The sequence below is a fragment of the Elephas maximus genome, chromosome 21, assembly GCF_024166365.1.
Source record: "Elephas maximus indicus isolate mEleMax1 chromosome 21, mEleMax1 primary haplotype, whole genome shotgun sequence".
Lineage (NCBI taxonomy): Eukaryota > Metazoa > Chordata > Mammalia > Proboscidea > Elephantidae > Elephas > Elephas maximus.
The window spans coordinates 80,638,679-80,659,601 of NC_064839.1; the positions used below are offsets into that span (position 1 = coordinate 80,638,679).

General features: G+C 42.2%; 1 protein-coding gene across 3 annotated transcripts in view; it reads left to right on the forward strand.

Moving 5' to 3' along the window:
- Positions 1-20,923, forward strand: part of TENM3 (teneurin transmembrane protein 3) — a 793,331-nt gene that overhangs the window by 609,015 nt on the left and 163,393 nt on the right. For all 3 annotated transcript variants that reach the window (XM_049864999.1, XM_049864997.1, XM_049864998.1), the window contains exon 6: positions 12,428-12,550. In XM_049864999.1, the coding sequence (XP_049720956.1) occupies positions 12,428-12,550 (123 nt within the window). The remainder of the gene's footprint in view (positions 1-12,427; positions 12,551-20,923) is intronic.

Sequence of the window (20,923 nt, forward strand, 5' to 3'; positions counted from 1 at the left end):
AATAATATTAACCTTAAGTGTTAATAACAAATAATAATGGATTAGAATGCCAAAATATTGCCTAACACATTCCTTCCGCATGTATATGAACACAGCAGGAAATCCAAAACAAAAGCTAATTTATGGATAACTATGTATTCCTAATGACAGCATAGACCAGTAGGGGTCCAAGTTGCAAACTGCTGTCTTTACATGAGATCCTTTCATTTTACATTGAAAACTTGGTTGCATTCTAGACGCATGTATCAAATCAAATCATTATCCTATATTTGAGTATTTTTCTTATTTTTCTGCAATATCTAATCATTCCACATATGAATCATATATATTTATGTATTCATAAAATTGAAATATAAAATGAAGAAACTTCACATTCAAAACCGTAAAAACCCAAGGAATGTAATGTAAAAATGATCATTTGACCCATGCAGTGCAGTTTTTAACACAAAAACGAAGGAACAGCATTGATATTCTAATGTGTTGATGCCAGATATTTTTTCCTATGCTTAATGGTTTAGCCAAATATTTCTATTTTTAGATATGTTGATTTATCACAAGATGTAAATCTAGAAGAGACGTTGGACATCACATAGTCCAAGCCCTTTATTTTTTTCTAAATGAGAGACCTGCGCCTCAGAAAGGCCCTAGCGATTTGCCAAGGTTCCACAGCCAGATAGCACCATAATTGAGACTGGGACCTGTTTTTCTTTTAATATAAACAAAAGACTCCACAGGAGTCTACATCGAAAACAGTGCACTTAGCTGTACAAGGTCAGATTCTGATTCCCTTTTCCTGCAATTCCGATGTCTCTCCAGCATTTTAGATAATGTATTCTTAATGAATCTTTCTCAGGAAGATTATTTTTGGGGAAATGGACTATGGTGAGGTGTGAAATGAATTATAAGAAAGGGAAACTTTAGACTTGAGTCTACTTAGATGAACGTTCAAGGCTTGAGGAGCTAGAGAAAACTGAATTGCTGACATTTTCAGAATAATAGACATTTAAAGTCAGTTTTTCCTACCAAATCCTGGTTCTCATATTATCTCATACTTCTTGTCTTTGTGAGAATGTTTGCTGAGTCTTGTAATATAAAACAACATTTAGCCAATAATGGAAGGCCTGCTAAGAACTTACTCTGTGTTGCCAAAACCTCAGCGTGAGCTCTTCAGGGCTCTGGTGGCATAAGCTACATTCAGGTTTCTGATGGCAAGGGTGCTTGCTTCTGCGTTCACTTCCCAACATCCCCTGTAATTTGCTCTAAGGTTCTGGCAGATTGCTGGACAGTGGCACCAGCTGTCACCACCCCTCCTTCCCATTCTTATTTGGCAGGATCGGAGAACTCAGGCAAGCCAGTAGAAATAACAGTCACTGTATTAACAATTCAGTGGCATGTTCCCCAGAGACAAGAGCAAAATCTGGCACCTTTTCTCTCAACATGGAACTAAAAATGACACTGAATTTGCTACTTGGTGGTGTGTAATTATCTTTAATTGCACATTTTGGTTTCAAGTGTTCCACATGCTGGCTCTTCAGTACCAAATCAACATGTATTGGTTAAAAACAATGGCATGCCCTTTTTTTTTTTTTTTTAATGAGATGTGATAACTGTAACAGTAACTAAAATACCATGGGTTCCTTTCTTCTCCATTAGCTCCGAAAAACAAAAAGAATGTATGCTGTAATTTCTCTCACTTGAATGATCTTTGAGCCTAGAAGAAAATTCCTTCATAAAATTTTACTGACAGATCTTTATAAGCATGTTGTCTCAAAATTATTTCAACTGATGAGGGTTTTTTTCCTCAACATTTACTGAAATGGGTCTTAGAATGAATGTTTTTGAGTTATGTAGTAAGCATTTTAATTTTCAGCACCTGAAGATGGATTAAGGTGCAAAAATATCATGAGACAGACTCCAGGGCTCCTTCTGACTGTCAGCAGTCTCAGATTTCCTGTTAGTCACCCCTAGCTCTCCAGAACCCATCTGCAGAGATCCAGGCCTCCACGATCAACTCTAAGCAAAATAATGAAAAGGCTGACGTATATACAGTATTAATCTTTTCCTTTAACCATCCTCTCCCCTTACGCACAACTGAAATTATATACTTTATTCCTTTTCCTCCCAGCCCATCCTTCTATCTCCCAGTGAGGTACCAGTTTTTAACCCCCTAACTGCAAAGATCCATTTCTACCTCTTTTACCATCCACTCCTCACACTCCAGGAAGTAAAAAAATTCAGATATAAGGTAGGGTGTTTTAGGTAAAATAATACTAAATGCTGTGGTAGTACAGAATAGTTATTAATTCCAACTGTGAGGTTGAGGAAGACTTTATAAGGAAATGCCCTTTGAACTAGGGCTCAAGGTGTTGGTGAGATATCGTCATGCAGCGGTTGCAGGGAAGCATTCCAGAAACCAGGAATTGTAGGAACAAAGTTTTAGAAGCAGAAAAATTGAGGCCATGATTAGGAAGTGGTAGTTAGGCAAACCTGACCAGCTCGTGGGTCTGTCAGAGGAGGCAGTGGGAGAAAAGTTAATAGATTCCTGGGAGCAAGAGACCATTAGCAGACATACACTTTGGAACGATAACAGTGGCAACAGCGGGTGGAGTGGCTTTAAAGGGGGACAGGGAAGCTAATTAAAATTACGAGAGCCTCTTCCAAATTCAAATCTAGCAGGTAATGCTTAAAGCTGAAAGACCAGGAGTTAGTGTTACGCGGATGGTATTCAGAAGTGAGGAGGGAAATACCAAAGAACCAGCCCAAAGAATCAGTGGTTTTATCTAAGGAGTGGGAAAATTAGATAAGCAGGTTGAGGACTGCTGTTTTCCAAAGCAAACTGTGAAACTAATGGTGCGCATTTATAACTTTAAAAAAAAAAAAAACTAAAGGTTTTTTTTAAAGGAAAGCCTAGAATAAGGCAATGATGCTGAAAACAAAATGAATACAATTAGGGACTCTATTGCTGGACTTAGCAGCCGATTAGATGGGAAGATTGGGGAGTAAGAAAAGTGAAGATTCGGAGTTGACAGCGTGCGTGACCAGTAATGGTAGCTAACATTTATTGAGTATTGGTACAAATCTGGGGCTTTATATACATTATCTTACTTAATTTTCACAGGAAACCTATGAAATAGGCACTCATATAATTCTCATTTAATAGGTGAGAAAACTGGGAATTTCAGAGGCTACTGTGATTCATCCCAATGCTGTGTGATGTCATTGTCCCAGCTAAAGTGATATCATGAACAGGGAAAGGAAATCCAGAAAGCAAAGCAATTCTGGGAATGAAGACAATTTATCCTGTTGAGTGAAGTTTGAGGTACCCACAGGATTTCTGGGTGCGCCTAGTGGGAAAACGTCCAGTTCAGTGTGTGTGTCAGCCAGGAACATTGCCAGTATTAGAGGGGCATGTTTGGAAGTCATCCAGCCACACTGAATTGAAAGATGGAGTCATAAAGTGCGTGAGATGAAAGACAAGGTCAAAGAAGGACTTTGATGAATGTATCCACGTATCCCCTAAAAATCTCAGTGGGTATAGTAGTTACCTACTGCAGCTTAAAAAATTATCCTGAATCTTAGTGGCTTAAAACAACAAACATTTGTTATCTCATAGTTTCTGTGGGTCAGAAATCTGAGCCTGACTTAGGGCGCCTCTGGCTCAAAGTCTTCAAAGTTGCAGTCAAACGGTCGGCCAGGACTGCATTCTCATCTGAAGGCTCAGCTGGAGGTGGGGGAGTCTACTTCCAAGATCACTCACTTGATTTTGGAAACCCCTTGGTCTCTCACCACATGGGCCGCTCCACAGAGCTGCCTGATGACACAGCAGCCGGCTTACTCATGACAGGCGATTTCAGAGAGAGGTAGAATAGCCAAGACAGAAGCTACAGTCCTTTATCACATAATCTCAAGGGATGTTCTGTCATTTCTTCCATGTACTTTTCATTGGAAGCAAGTCACTAAATCCAGCCTTCACTCCGAGGTGTGAATACCCGGAGGCGGGAATTACTGGTGGCCGTCTTACAGGCTGCCTACTATAGTGGTTTAACCACACTGGCTTATTTCTTGCTTAAGCTACATGTTCAGTGTGGAATGGTAAGAGGGTTCTTCCTACTCAGGACCAAGACTAACAGAAATGCCACTAAGCGCACTTTTCCACGGTCACTGCAGCAGGCAGAAGGGAATGCAACAAACTGCATATTCTTCAACTTTCCTCGCAGTGGTGCTTCTGCCCGGAAACCATTGTCCACAGCAAAGTCACAGGACTTCAGCAGATCAGGGACCAGTAGCCCTGTATCTCCAGGAGAACTAGAATACTTTTGAACTCACTCTATGACCTCCACTCAAGAATTCGGTGAGGACAGCTAAGAAGCAGGAGTCAGATTGCTAGGAGGAGAACCGAGAGGATCAAGTATTGACGATGTGTGGTTAATGATGCCAAATACTTTTGAAATATGAACAGGATGAATATTGATAAAAGCCTACTTATTGGATGTGGCAATTCAAGAGATCGTCTTTAACCACTGAGAGAGGCTTCAGTACAGTAATTTGGAACAGAAGTCAAACTGAGAGGAAAGTAAGGAATACATGCTGAAGAAGCAGAAACAACGTTGAGGACTCTTGAGATACACAGCAGCAAAAGGAAGGCGAGAAATCAAACAGTAGTTTCAAGGAAATCAGAATTAGAGGTTTTTTAAAGCCCTGATTTTGTAACCCAGCATGTTATTTATGCCGTTCCTTAAAACTCTGTGTAATCTGCATACTTTGATAACATTGCTTTTTGTGTCTTCATGCAAATAAATCATTGATGAACATGCTGAAGTGGAAGGTCCAAACACAGAAGCCTTCAGTGCGTAATCACTCACGATCGGATCTGTGTCAGCCAGTACTCTGTGGCTTTAGTTGTTCGGTCTGTGACAGACCCACATGTGTTCACCTTAACAACAAGGACTTTATGTGGGATGCCAAAGCATAATGTTTTTCAGCTACAAATCAGTCTGCGGCGGAGTGAGGGGGCCTGGCTGACAACCTTTAACACAGTACCTAAATTTGTTTAATCATATTGTGTTCTTTCTACCACCTGAGATTTGCATTGAAGCAAGCCATTCCTTAGCAGTCAGGATGGACTGCACCTCAAAATAAATAAAACAGAAATCCTCATAACTGGACCAATAAGTAACATCATGATAGATAGAAAAAAGACTGAAGTCGTCAAGGATTTCGTTTTACTTGGATCCACAATCAACACCCATGGAAACAGCAGTCAAGAAATCAAATGATGTATTGTATTGGGCAAATCTGCTGCAAAAGACCTATTTAAAGTGTTGAAAAGCAAAGGTGTCATTTTGAGGACTAAAGTATGCCTGACCCAAGCCATGGTATTTTCAGTCACCTCATATGCATGTGAAAGCTGGACAATGAGTAAGGAAGATCGAAGAAGAATTGACGCCTTTCAAGTGTGGTGTCAGTGAAGAATATTGGATATACCGTAGACTGCCAGAAGAATGAACAAATCTGTCTTGGAAGAAGTACGCCTCCTTTAGAAGCTAGAATGGATGTAGGTCAGCGATGTGGGAGCATTCACAGCCCCTCCTCAGATAGGCGGGGGTGTTGGATGGGGAGTGGTAGGACACCATACCACTTCCCTCCATTCAGCAGCTGGTCAAGTGGCAGGATGGGAGGGGCGGTGCAGGCTCAGTGCAAATGGGGACCCTCCTCTAGCTGCAGCAGCACAGCGAGGGCCAGAGGGAATGGGGTACAGTATATGGGCATATGTAAGGGGAACAGAGAAAAGAAAAGTGAGAGAAAGAAAAAAAAAAAAGTAGCCAGCGGTTGGGGGCAGGGCTGGCCTGGAGGCTGGTGGGCAGGTGGGGAAGGTGGCATACAGGGCTAGGTGGGAGGTAGAAAGTGGCAGGCCGGTGGCTCTCCAGCGCCAGCAGCACGGCATGGCCCAGCAGGAAGGGGTGGAGGTGAGGTATGGGACTAGATGGGAGAGAGAAAGAAAATGAAGAAGGGGGAAAATGGTGCAGCTGGCGCAAAGTGGGACGGCTGGGACATGGGCTGGAAGTGGGCTGGTAGCTCTATACCCATGATGGTGCAGTGTGGTGCCGCGGGTAGAGGTAGTGTAGGAGGCTAGATGGGAGGGAGAAAGAAAGGGAATAAAGGGAAAAAAATGGCACAGCAGGAGCCAGTGAGTGGGGTGGGGCAGACCCAGGCTGGCAGCAGGCCAGTGTCTCTCTAGCCAAGGCATGGCACTGTGCCCCAGTGAGAAGGGGTGGTGGTGGGATGCAGGGCTAGGTGAGAGGGAGAAAGAAAAGGAGGAAGGGGACGAAATGGTATGGTGGGTGGGGGCAGGGGAACCTCGGCTGGCAGAGTATCTGTAGCTCTATACCTGCCATGGTGCAGTGTGGCCTGGCAGGAAGGGGTAGAGGTGGCAAATGGGGCTAGGTGGGAGGGAAAAAGAAAAGGAAGAAAGAGGAAAAAATGGCATACCAGGAGCTGGTGGGTGGGGGCAGAGCAGACCCAGAGTGGCAATGAGCCAGTGGCTTTCTAGCCAAGGCAGCATGGCATGGCCTATCAGGAAGGGGTAGAGGTGGCATGTGGCGCATGGAAACTTAACGTCTTGAAAAGCCTCCGTTTTCTCTGATTCAAAATGAAAAATAACAGTAACTATTTAATTGGGTTCTTACAAAGTTAAATGAAATAATACAGGTAAAGCACTAGCATAGTATCTGACACCTAGTAAGTGTTCAATGAATGTTTTATTAAAAAAAAAAAAAAAAAAACTGGATCACAGTGTCCTAACACCAGTACTAGGAGCACTGTCCGTGGCTGCCAGAATGCCTGGTGTTCACAGCCCGTACCTCCTCACCTCTTCACACAGCCGGCACCTCCTCACCTCCTCTCACACAGCCCGCGCCTCCTCACCTCCTCTCACACAGCTCGCGCCTCCTCACCTCCTCTCACACAGCCCGCGCCTCCTCACCTCTTCACACAGCCCGCGCCTCCTCACCTCTTCACACAGCCCGCGCCTCCTCACCTCCTCTCACACAGCCCGCGCCTCCTCACCTCTTCACACAGCCCGCGCCTCCTCACCTCTTCACACAGCCCGCGCCCCCTCACCTCCTCTCACACAGCCCACGCCTCCTCACCTCTTCACACAGCCCGCGCCTCCTCACCTCTTCACACAGCCCGCGCCTCCTCACCTCTTCACACAGCCCGCGCCCCCTCACCTCCTCTCACACAGCCCGCGCCTCCTAACCTCTTCACACAGCCCGCGCCTCCTCACCACCTCTCACACAGCCCGCGCCTCCTCACCTCCTCTCACACAGCCCGCGCCGCCTCACCTCCTCACACAGCCCGCGCCTCCTCACCTCTTCACACAGCCCGCGCCCCCTCACCTCCTCTCACACAGCCCGCGCCTCCTAACCTCTTCACACAGCCCGCGCCTCCTCACCACCTCTCACACAGCCCGCGCCTCCTCACCTCCTCTCACACACCCCGCGCCACCTCACCTCCTCTCACACAGCCCGCGCCTCCTCACCTCATCACACAGCCTGTGCCTCTTCATCTCCTCACACAACCTGTACCTCCTCACACAGCCTGTACCTCCTCACACAACCTCTATCCTCACACAGCCTGTGCCTCCTCACCTCCTCACACAGTCTGTGTCTCCTCACCTCCTCTCACACAGACTGTACCTCCTCACACAGCCTGTACCTCCTCACACAGCCTGTACCTCCTCACCTCCTCACACAGCCTGTGCCTCCTCACCTCCTCACACAGCCTGTACCTCCTCACACGGCCTGTACCTCCTCACACAACCTGTGCCTCCTCACACAACCTGTGCCTCCTCACCTCCTCACGCAGCCTGTACCTCCTCACACAGCCTGTACCTCCTCAGCTCCTCATGCAGCCTGTACCTCCTCACACAGACTGTACCTCCTCACACAGCCTGTGCCTCCTCACCTCCTCACGCAGCCTGTGCCTCCTCACTTCCTCACGCAGCCTGTGCCTCCTCACCTCCTCCCGCAGCCTGTGCCTCCTCACCTCCTCACACAGCCTGTACCTCCTCACACAGCCTGTACCTACTCACACAACCTGTGCCTCCTCACCTCCTCACGCAGCCTGTACCTCCTCACACAGGCTGTACCTCCTCACACAGCCTGTACCTCCTCACACAACCTGTGCCTCCTCACCTCCTCACACAGCCTGTACCTCCTCACACAGCCTGTACCTCCTCAGCTCCTCATGCAGCCTGTACCTCCTCACACAGCCTGTACCTCCTCACCTCCTCACACAGCCTGTGCCTCCTCACCTCCTCACACAGCCTGTACCTCCTCACACAGCCTGTACCTCCTCACACAATCTGTGCCTCCTCACCTCCTCACACAGCCTGTACCTCCTCACACGGCCTGTGCCTCCTCACCTCCTCACACAGCCTGTACCTCCTCACCTCCTCACACAGCCTGTGCCTCCTCACCTCCTCACACAGCCTGTACCTCCTCACACAGCCTGTACCTCCTTACACAATCTGTGCCTCCTCACCTCCTCACACAGCCTGTACCTCCTCACACGGCCTGTGCCTCCTCACCTCCTCACACAGCCTGTACCTCCTCACACAGCCTGTGCCTCCTCACCTCCTCATATGGTTTGTGTCTCCTCACCTAACTTACTCCCAGAAGGTGTGAGGGACTCCCAGGAGCACAGAGTTCCCAGTCGCTTCTTGCCACTCTGCACAACCTCCACTAGCTTGTGCACAGGCCAGGGATCCGTGTGCCATTCTGAATCATGGCAGAGAAAGCCTTTCCATGTGTTCAAGTCTGCTTTCTAGCGCAGGCATGGAAGAATTGAGCCCGTCCTTATTTATTGACAGAAATATTTTATTTCGCTAATTTTCCCTTTATTTACCTGCCAGGTCCCATGTAGTGTGCCACTCAAGGACTCCTTCATTACACCACTGCTCAGTAATTTCTGTAGCATTCTCTACTTTTGTGAATGTGTTGCTTTTCTCTTGCTCTCTCTTTTCCTTCTGTTAACTTTGGAGTGAATCCCACTAACACCTTGAATTTGTATAGAAATCTTAAGTTATACACAACATATGTTAACAGCTTCACTAACTACCAAATGCAGCAATTTCAAACTAGATAATATCCGAAGACCAAACAGCTTGTTAGTCCTTGTTTTCAACTGAGTAGTTAAGAAGATATAATATTATTGGGTACGATTCTTCTTATACAATGTCTTAAGTAGAACAAGAATTCCATTTTATTGAGATTTTCTGTAACAAAAAATATAAAATAAAGCTGTTGCCCCTTAGCAAAAAATAAAATAGTCCCCAAACACAGACATCACATTATTTTTTTAACATTTAACATCTGTGCGCTATCACGTGGATTATCTCTACTCTTCTGGTAAAACCAGTAATATGAGCAAATCTATCATTTAAGAAGACTTTTCTGTTAAATAAAAACCCACAACGATGATGAATTATTTTTTATGGAAACTTTGACCCTATTGGAATATTTATTGTTGCCATGCCAAAGTGTGTCCATCAGGTATCCAAACCTTTCTCTGTATGCAGAACTACTTCCCATCATTTTGTTCAAAAACCGCTGAAGCATCTGAAACCTTGCAAAATGTACAAGTGATAAATGTTTAGAAAGCTCCTGACAGTTTGCCATTCAAACACTACGTAATTTAATGCAGAATGACATAAGAAGTTATACCCCTTTACAAGACAACGACTTGTAAATTCAAGAACTATATAATCTTAATCCTTGAAAATCAGAATGTAAACGGCATTTCTGGAAGACTATAATGCAAGCAGGGCGTGTGAGTATATACATTTTTCACAAACATATATACAGGGTAGATGTGGCTGTCTGTATTTCTTTTGTTCTTACTGTAGCATGTGTTTATATCAGGTAATACTAACCAAAAACTCTACAATATTAACAAAAGAATGTGATAATAGAATGTCCCAAAACTGTCAAATGTTGAATCCAAAAAAACATTCAATTCAAAACTGTTGAACATTAAAGAAAAATTCAGTCAATTATGTGTAGTACTAAAAAAAAAAAAAAAGATTTTTTTAGTACTAGTTGACTTTAATTCAAATACTTCTCATGCAACATTATGGTAAGGCAGTCATTAATTATTAAGAATCTAATTTTCCATTCTCAGTCATTTGTGTATGTTTTATATTTATTAACTTTTTTTAAAGTTACTATAATTTTTATGCGCATCCATGTTTTCTTATTTTTTTTAACAGTCAGAAAATAAGAGATGTTCTTAGCATTCATTCATTTATTTGACAGATATTTATTGAGACTAGGTACCAGGCGCTGTGTAAGGTAAATAAGATACAAAAGTAAACTAAAATAGCCTTGGGAGAGAAACTTAACCTGGTCTGGGAAGGCTTTCCCAAGAAGCTGACACCTACCGTCTCTAGTAGGTAGGGAGCATTGCAGGCAGAAGGGACGGTTTATCAAGAGACCTCGTGGTCTGGTCAGGTACCTCCAAATAGTTCAGTAATCTGGAGTCTAGAATAAGTGAACAAAATACCTGTATAGTAAGAGCTGCCCTGCTCTGTGCCACCTGTCCTTCAAATACATTGTCTAAAATCTTCCCATCAATTAAATAAGATTAGCTTAACACGCCCTATGGTTTCCATAACCTAATGTTTTAGCAATGTTACATCATTTGCCCAAGCTTAAATCCTAGAGTGAGGATTGAACCAGAATTGAACTTCATCCCAAGCCCTGTTTTTTATACTGAACCAGAGTATTTAATGTTGTTACCACATGTATTGAACATTCCCTAGGGCGTTTGGACAGTGGAGTTACTACATGCCTCCAAAGACACTGTATCTCTTTCCCCACTTCTCTGGTAAATTTCAACAAGTGCAGTGAGTAAAAAAAAAGCTAAAACATACAAAAAGTCCTGTCTCGTGATGTGGTAATGTGACCATCACTATGTTTCCCTGTGGGTATTTAGACTTCCTGGGGTCACTATGAGTTGGAATTGACTCTACAGCAAAAGATTTTGTTTGGTTTTAGGGGGAATTAATACCTGAACTATCTTCTGTGGAAAAGAAATGAATGTTTACTAAGTGGTGGCACAGTGGTTAAGCCCTCAGCTGCTAAGCGGTTTGAACCCACCAGCCACTCTGTAGGAGAAAGATGTGACAGCCTGCTTCCATAAAGATTTACAGCCTTGGAAACCCTATGGGCCAGTTCTACTGTGTGCAACATGGTCACTAAACCAAAAAAACCAAACCCAGTGCCATCGAGTCGATTCCAACTCATAGCAACCCTATAGGACAGAGTAGAACTGCCCCATAGAGTTTCCAAGGAGCGCCTGGTGGATTCAAACTGCCGACCCTTTGGTTAGCAGCCAGAGCACTTAACCACTACGCCACCAGGGTTCCCCTCCCCAGGTCACTATGAGTTGAAATTGACTCCACGGCAAAAGATTTGGTTTTTGATATAAAATTTAAAAATTATATTACATTTATAATTATATTGTATAATTTTCTCATGTATTTCTTAAATATTTTAAATAGAATTAGTAAACACATTTATGAAATTATAGCTAAATTATAAAATTATAATAAATTTATAAATTATTTATAGATTTATAAAATTATTATACCCACATCAGAAACTCACATTAAATTATATGACACATGTTTATGTTTTTTGAGCTGTGTCATTACTGGATTTTATGCCATAAATTCAGGGATTGTTTATTTACTTTGAGAATATTCAGATTTTATTATATAGACATCTGAATCAAATTCTCATGATTTCATATACCAGCAAATTTATCTGTGAAGCCAGTTTTTGTTTTTTTACCTTAATCCAAATGTGAATACATCATGTCTTTTGAGAACCCATAGGTGTTACAACAAAGTTTTAAAAATTTACAAGTGTCCCTCAGGCAGAGCCCTGGTGGCACAGTAGTTAGGAGCTGGCTGCTAATCAAAGGTTCAAATCCACCAGCCACTCCTTGGAAACCCTATGGGTCAGTTCTACTCTGTCCTATAGGGTCAGTGTGAGTCAGAATCAACTCAACAGCAATGGGCTTTTTTTTTTTTAAATAGTCAAGTACATTTGGCAAATGCTGCTTATTTGAATGATGATGAAGAGGGCAATTTGGACAAAGTAGAGCAAAGACTGATTCATTCCTAAAGGTTTCCTGGTACCAATTAACTGAGTAACATCAAGTCATTATTAAAGGGCTGCCATATTGCACTGCAGTGCTACGTAAGTTGCGTTTGTTGGAGGAACTGTTGTGCAGTTATCCAAGGTATTTCAGAACATGGAAGTTGAACTTTACCTGTGACCCTTGTTATAAACATAATTATCATTTGCTATCATAGCTAAAGGCAGCAGACCTTTAAACAACTTGTATTCTTTACCCCCAGCAATGCATCTCTTTGGCCTCAACTGGCAGTTACAGCAGACTGAGAACGACACATTTGAGAATGGAAAAGTGAATGCTGATACCATGCCCACGAACACTGTATCATTACCTTCTGGCGACAACGGTAAGAGAAAGAATTACATGCCCCGTGTCTTTCTTTAACATCCCTTTTCTATAAATTTATTTTACCCTGCTTACATCCAGTTTTTTACGGGAGGGGGAAAAGGCTTTGGAATTACAGATACCTTTTCATGGATGCTTTTTATTCATTTACTCAAAAGGTTGAAAATACACATTTTATTATAGGAATAACATGATTTTCTGCCCTCTGATTTGATGGCTAGGCTGCTCTGCCTTTCCCTTCTGCAAGTGTGTATTGAGTTTTATTTTTAGTCCACCAATAGGTTATAATCCGGCATATCATCACTTATATTACATTGGGTATATTATGTTTTTTCATTCAACTAGTATGTGGAGTTGGAATACTATATTAATTTTGTTATAAAAGCTTTTAAATACGAAACACTTTAAAGGATTACAATTTATTGACCTTTTCTCTTGAAGCCCTTTCTCTAAACCCTTAAGAGTTTGTAGTTTGAGCTAACAGAGACTTTCAAATCAATTGGCTCTGAATTATGAATTAAAAATGGAATTTAAGTTGTTAGAGAATGCTGTTTTTTATTTTTCTAATGTAAACACTCAGGAGATGTATATATATTTATATTACATATATCTGTATTACTTTTATGGGTATATATGCACATTTTTTTAATTACCTTTTTTGCCAATATCCAATCAATACCAGTTGTCACCAAGGCAACTCCAAGGCCACTTCATGTGCATCAGAGTAGGACTGTGCTCCCTACGATTTTCAATGGCTGATTTTTTGGAGTCTACCTCAGGCACCTTTGGTGGACTCCAACTCCAAACCTTAGGTTACCGGCGAAGTGCCTTAACTGTTTGTACCAATACCGTCTGTTTAAGGAGAACACATCTTGGCATTTGGCATTCTCTGGTTTTTTGCAGACTGTCATGATAGTTTATATCCCAAAGCAACCAGACCCGGACACCTTCTGTCACCTGATGGTATATCATTTGCCTATCCCTAGCTCTCCGTTCTCTGCATTTCTTCTTACCTCATGTGTTTGCAGGCTGCTTTGGCATCTATTATGTCCATCCTCATGTAGCTGGTTTCTTTGCAAGATTAGAAAGACGCCATTACATGTTTGGTGAGCATACGTGCTGCTATTTCATGTGTACCCATTTACTATCACTAATGCTTTTACCATTTTTTTAAATTCTTGCCTTTTCATCTTTGGTTTTATTATAACAATAATAATTTATGACACTTCTCTTCCTTCTTAGGGAGGTTGAGGAATTTTACATTAGCTTCTTACAATACTAATGAATGTCCTCCCATGTAGCCGCCTGTGCAGTAGACATTGGCAGTCACTGCACAGTGGATTAAAGAGTAGGTGAAAAAAGGCTTGCCTGATTGAAACCAAAGGTGGGAAATTTAAATGAAGTAAAATGTAATTACCTTAAACAATTATTTAATTTTTTATACACTGAACACATACATATGAGCAGATCGAGTAACTGCATAGAAACTAAGAGTGTTTGGGTTTATGCTGGTTGAAATTTAGACTGTATCTATGAAATTGGTCGAATGGTACTTATTAACTGTACATGGAGGGAACTTTTCTTTTTTACACATGAAGAAATTATGCTAAAGATTACGATGCTTACTGTGAATGTTTTATATATTTTATAACATCCTAACCTTTTATTAGGATTGAAATGAAAATACAGTGTGGCTAATTAGCTCTTACAGCACTTGAAAAGTAAAATACTGAGAAAGCTGTGGATTCAGAGATACCCGCAGCCTTAAGGCTGGTTCCTGGTACTTTGCCAGGGAAATCTCTGCTCACATCAGCATTCCTCAGCTCATGTAAGCCTGTATTCAGATCCCAGCTCCTTCCCCTACTCGTGTGTAATCTTGGGCAAGGTATCTTAGGGAAATTTCAGGGAACCCTGCAATAGGCTGTTTAGGCTCCTGTCCGCCCCCGTAAGTTTGGAAGAGCCTCACATGCATACGGCTTTAGAAATTTCTGTGAAGCTGGAGTCCTCTATAACACGACCACTGTAAGACATACGTGTTTCGTCAAAACCCACATATGCAAACACACACATACAAACATACACACACGCACATATCTGAGATGTATTGCTCAACACCGTACTTATCCTCATTTTGTGAAATGTGCCATGGTATTTTTTATTCTATTTTATTGTATTTCCTGTTTTTAAAAAATGCTAGTTGTAAAACCCACTAAAATAATTCCACGATTTACAAAAGGATTGTGGTCTACAGTTTCAGAACGTTGCTCTGATAGTTCTCTTCTGTAAGAAGGACTGAAATTCCCCAAATGACCCTAGAACGCATCTCCTACACTGCTGTGTGCCTGCAGAGCAGCTGTGCCTGTGCCTGAGGGAAGCGCCCTTTTCCTAGCCTTGTAAGGAAGCCTCCAGCATGAGGGATGGATATCAGAGCCCGGGAATGAGTTAAGTAAACTGGAGAACTAATCCACCAGCCTGCCAGCTGGACTTGGGGATCCCTACAAATTTCCCTGTACGAAAAGAAAGCTATCTCTCGGCCTAGGCCTTGTCCAAAGTGGGACCTAAATAATAGTTACTTCTTATCTTCTTTATTATTTCTTAGCCCCCCAAAAAAGACAAATTACGAGAAATTCTTGTTTCTGTTTTTCCAGGTAAAGATTCTTAATGTATCTCTCAATACTTACAGACCTTGGCAGAACCTAAAACCACTGTTTTAAGGCATCCATGATGAACCTGCAATATTCATAGACCATCACCCACTACTTCGGTTTTATACACTGTCCAGCAAATCATATAACCTCTTTAGAAATTCTAGAGGATTATAACCCTTGAGAAAGCCTTAGAATTCTGGGAAAAAAAAAAAAAAAAAGCCATGCTAATCACTTCACAGCTTCTAAATGCAATACTCTGATTTCTGCAGCCCTGTTTTATTTTATTTTATAAATCTAATTCTAAGGAACAGTTATGGTGCCAAGGGTTCTGTGAACTCCTTTCCTGCCTTAAAGTTAACATTGAGCCAAAGCTTCTGGCTGGTATTTACTCTCTAGTATGTGCCGTGGTCCTTCACTGTGATTCCTGAGGCCTCCTTTGACTGCATGTTTTAGAGATTAGATGGGTCAGAAGTATGGAAGTCTCAGGAAGAAGTGGTGGAAGCAGCCATAGTGAATAAAAAAATGTAAGAATGAAGTTTTTAGCTCAAACGCTAGTCTCTTTCCAGAAACTAAAGTTGTTCCCCTGGACCAAGGAATTCATTTAGCCTAATAATGTCCTGGAAAAAATCACATAGGCCTGTATTCAAATCCTAGCTCTGTCACTAAACCAAAAAAAAACCAAACCTGTTGCCATTGAGTCGGTTCTGACTCATAGCAACCCTATAAAAAAGAGTAGAACTGCCCCACAGCGTTTCCAAGGAGCCGCTGGTGGATTCAGACTGCTGACCTTTTGGTTAGCAGTCGAGCTTACTCACTTTATAACCTTGAGCATGTTACTTAACCTCTTTGAGCCTCAATTTCCTCACATGCAAAGTGGGAATAATTTATTTTTTTTTTATCTCTTAGATTTATCTCTTAGATCACTGTCTTAGTTTCTCAGTGCTGCCGTAACAGAAATACCACAAATGGGTGGCTTTAAGGAACAGAAATTTATTTTCTTACAGTTAGGAGACTAGCAGTCCAAATTTGTGGCACCAGGGCACCGGCTTTAGGGAAAGACTCTCTGGAGGAAATCCTTATCTCTTCTCAGCTTCTGTTCCTTGGTTCCTTAGCAATGGTGTCTATCTGCACCCATCTCTGCTGCTTCCTTCTGAGTCTAATCTGATCTTTTATGGCTCAGAAGTAATTGGTTTAAGACACACCCTACACTGATATGGCCTCATTAACATAACCAAAAAGCCCTATTCCCAAATGGGATTACATCCGCAGGTATAAAAAAAAAACCACTGCCGTCGAGTCGATTCCGACTCATGGTGACCCCATAGGACAGAGTAGAACTGCCCGATAGAGTTTCCACAGAGCACCTGGCAGATTTGAACTGCCGACCTCTTGGTTAGCAGCCGTAGCACTTAACCACTATGCCACCAGGGTTTCCACCACAGGTATAAAGGTTAGGATTTACAACACATATTTTGGGGGGACAAAATTCAATCCATCACAGTCACCAATTCCAACAGTCTGTCAGCCCTTTCTATACTTCCCTTGCAAAGTCTCTCCCCAATACTTCTCAACGATTATTTAAAATCTTCCTACTACACTCAAATCCCTAATCCTTCAGCTCTCTCAACAGATGGCTTTGTATCCTACTTATCCAAAAAAAAAAAAAAAAAAGGATACCTTCAGAAGGACCTCTCTTAATTTCTTATAAATGGATCTTCACTCCTGCACGTATCTGGGATCTGTTCTTTCTCATATTCAACGTTAATCCTTCCGTGGGTGCTCTGGACCTCGTTCTGTATCGTCAAAATTCCCCCACTCTACTGACACCTTCCAGTCAACATTTGAACATTCCGATGACTTTCACATCTTTAAAAAAAACAGCAAAAATCCCTTGACTCCAGCTCCTACTCTAGCCCCACCCCACCTGTCTTCTCCTTTTACACCTAGCATTCGTGAGCACATTGGGTGTATTAACTATTTTCGTTGCTTTGCCTTCTGCTTACTTCTGTCACAGTCTGCGTCTTCAGTACTCCTTCCTCATAACTGCTCTCCACTACAACTCCTTGAAACGGATGACTTCCAAAGCTATCGATTGTTGTGCCTGTGGAGCCAATGAATATTCTTCAGCCTTTATCATGTTTGACTTCTTGGTAACATTTATATTTAATATTCTTTACCCTTGGCCTCTTTGATACCACATTCTTCTTAGTTTTTTCTGCATTTCTGGCAACTTCTCTGTTTGTTTAGTTGACTCATATTCCACCTAATCCCTAAACATTGCTGTTTCTCAGGACTCTGCTCCTTTACCAATGTAATCCCTCAGGGTTCTGTCATTCCCTGTCCTGGCTTCAGTTACATTCCATGTGCTGTCAACTCCCAAATCAACAAGTCCAGCCTAGGTGTCTCTCCTGAGCTCCAGACATCAACTACATAAAATCTATCTAAGTATCTTTGAAACATCTCTGACTGGGTATCTTCCAAGCATCTCAAATTCTACATGTCTAAAACTGAACCCATGAACTATTTTGATTTATCTATTACTGCATAAGAAATCACACCAGAATTCAGTGGCTTAAAAGAACAATTCGTTAGCATTTCTCATGGCTATGTGGATTGACTGGGCAGTCCTGCCTTCTTGCTTGGGGTCTCATAAAATTGCCATCATATGTTAGCTGGGGCTGTCTGAAGGCTCCACTGAGCTGGAATTCCAAGATATCTCACTCACTTGGCTGGCAGTTGATGCTAACTCTTGGCTGGGATCTCAGCTGTTTCTGTCAACTGGAGGACCTAAACATTGTCTTCCATGTGGTTTGGGCTTCTCAGAGCACAGCGGCTGGTTCTGAAGGGGAGTATCCCAAGAGTTCGCATTCCAAGAGACCCGGACAGAAGCTACAGGCTTCTTATGATCCAACAGTGGACGTTCCAGGATGTCACCGCCATCATATTTTGTTGGTCAAGAAAGTCACTAAGGTCAGCCCAGACTCACAGCTCCCCCTTATGACTGAGAAATGTCAAGGACACGTTGCACAGATATGTGGGCTGGAAGATACTGTTGTAACCATCTATGGAAAACACAGTCTGCCACATCATCTTTCCACATTTGCCCCTCTTTCAGAGTTTCCTGTATCGGGAAACAGCATCGTCATCTGCCTAGTTACCAGGGCCAGAAGTTTAGGAGCCTGATTCTGCCTACTATCTTGCCTCTCATACCCAGTCAGTCATCTTATCCTGTCAGTTCTAGCTCCAGAATATCTCTTGAATCCCATCATCTGCCACCTGGATTATAGCACCCACCTTGTTTCTGGGCTTTCTGTCTCCAGTCTTGCTCATCTATTCTTCACACAAAATTTGAGATATGAGATATTGGTACACTGCCTGAACCCCTTTAGTGGTGTCTCGTTATCCTAGATGCAGGTCAGATGCTTTTAAATGACTTAGAAAGCTTTCCACAACCTGGCTGTTCGTCACATATAGGAACAGTGTAGCAGGGAGTAAACATAGACTTTTGAGTCAGACCACCTGGTTGTAAATCCCAGTTCTGATAATTAATGCCAGTGTTACCTGGGACAAGTTATATAGCTTCTTTGTGACTAAGTTTTCTCATCAATTGAAAGAGACTAATAGTATGTACCTTATAGGATGGTCTGAGTATTCAGTGTAAATACTTAAAGCTGTGACTAATACATAATAAAAAAAAAAAAATACATAATAGATGCTTTGAAATATTAGCTAGGAATATAGTAGTGAAAAAGACAGTCTCTTGTCCCCAGGGCATGCGAATTGCTGGAAAAGGCGAGAATCAAACAAGCAATTCCATGAACTAGAAAATGCACAATAAGGAAGACTAGAGGGTTCCGGGATAGGACTGGCAGGGCTGCAAGATTGGGTTTTATTCAGTACTGTTTATAGTATTTGTGTTATTACAGTGTATAAGAGTTGCTTAATTAGATGGTATATTGATTTTGTCCATTAAATTATGTTTGCAAGGTTGTTATGTTTTATTTCACTTAGCTTGTGATGTATCCACAATGTTAAGTTATGGTGTGTGGTTGTTTATAAAAAGATATATTCTCTCAGAGATTTCAAAGTCAAGGTATGAATCCAAGGTTAGGTCATAGAATTGGAGGATGGTCTATTGATTGTCTATAAATTTCTAACCTTGCTTCCTATCATTTTAATTATTAGTGCCTCTGTGGGACTTAAAATGATATTATCATTTACCCTCCTCAACAATTGCAGTTAGAATTTTACAGCTGGATTTCTTGTCTTTCAGTTTTAATCATTATAGGCTAGTTTACTCACATTGTAATCAGGTGGCAAATTCATGATGTATATGACAAAATATTTAGTATTTGAAACTTTAGGTGGTTTCCTGATGTCACAAAATAATTTTCTAAGAGTTACCAAGCTTCTTCATTACCAGTATGATTTTAAATACTCTCTCTTGTCCTTGTAACATCTCGGGTTGGTAAACTATTATTTGAGAAATGTTTCCCAGAGTACAAAGCACGATTTTTAAGGAATTATCTGAAAAATGCCACTTTACTGGTATATTTTCGTATAAACTGTGTATCACACAGGAAAGAAAGGAATAATTTTTTTCTACGTCTGAGCTTCCTGGCTGGCTGCAGTGGCTTGGCTGGCCAGGAAGTGCAGCGTCTATGCCACTTAGATTTGCCCCACCCACATCGGAGATCGGCGAACAGGGAGTATGGGAAAGCAGCTTCACGAAGTTCCCAGAAGGAGACAGAGCACCCTGAAACAAGTGATATACGCTTTCCTAAGCTCCTTTCTTCCGCCTGCTTCTTCAGCCTCCTCTGCTTGCCGCCAGCTGCAGCCTGTCTCTTGGCTGGGAGGTAACTGCTTTGGCCTCAGGCTGCTTGGGTTTGCCCTGCCCACACTGGCCAGGCCCCTGAGCTGGTGTTGGTTCTTGCTGTCTCTTTTGGTATCTTCTGTGCCTCCTACCACCTCCCCCTCCTTTTTCTGGAACACCTGGCTCCATGTGCCATCTCTGTTCCTTCTTAAAAAGCTGTGAAGCCACGCTCAACTAGGGAACCACTCCCCTGGCCAGTGACACCACACTGGTGAGATCCCTGTGGCTTTTTTTTTTTTTTCTTGTTTTGCTTTGTTTTGTTCTGTTTTGTTTCTTTGTTTTCTTTTTCATTTCACAGCTTGGGAACACCTTCTAGCCAGGGTGCACTGCACAGCTTAGGAGCCACTCTCCCAATCTGTGCAGCCACGTAGGTGGGATCCATGAGGGCATTTCTTTCTTTTTTTTTCTCTCTCTTTCTTCTTTTCTCTGTCTTTTTCACTTTATGTCTTTCATCATTTCTTAGTTCTCGTCTCTTTACACTTATCTTCTTTTCCTGTCACCTGAATCCCTGGTGCTGTGTGACATCTATACCCTCTCTATCCAGGCTATACTGTGCAGCCTGGGAGCCACTTCCCTGGTCTTAGCAGCACAACCAGTAGGACTCTGGGACTCCTGGGGCTTTTCTATTCTTTTTTTCTTTTTCAAATTTTTATCTAGTAATTTTTTTCTTTATTTTTTCCTTTTTCTTTTTTCTTTTCTACATTTCTTGGTTTCTCATCTTCCCACTCCAATGGCAAGCTGTCTTAGCATTCTTTTTTTTTTTTTCTTTCTTAGTTTGCTTGTTTGTTTTTGGCTCCTGTTTCTCTCTCCTCTTTCCCATACCCCTATTAGTTCCACACATCACAACCTCCCC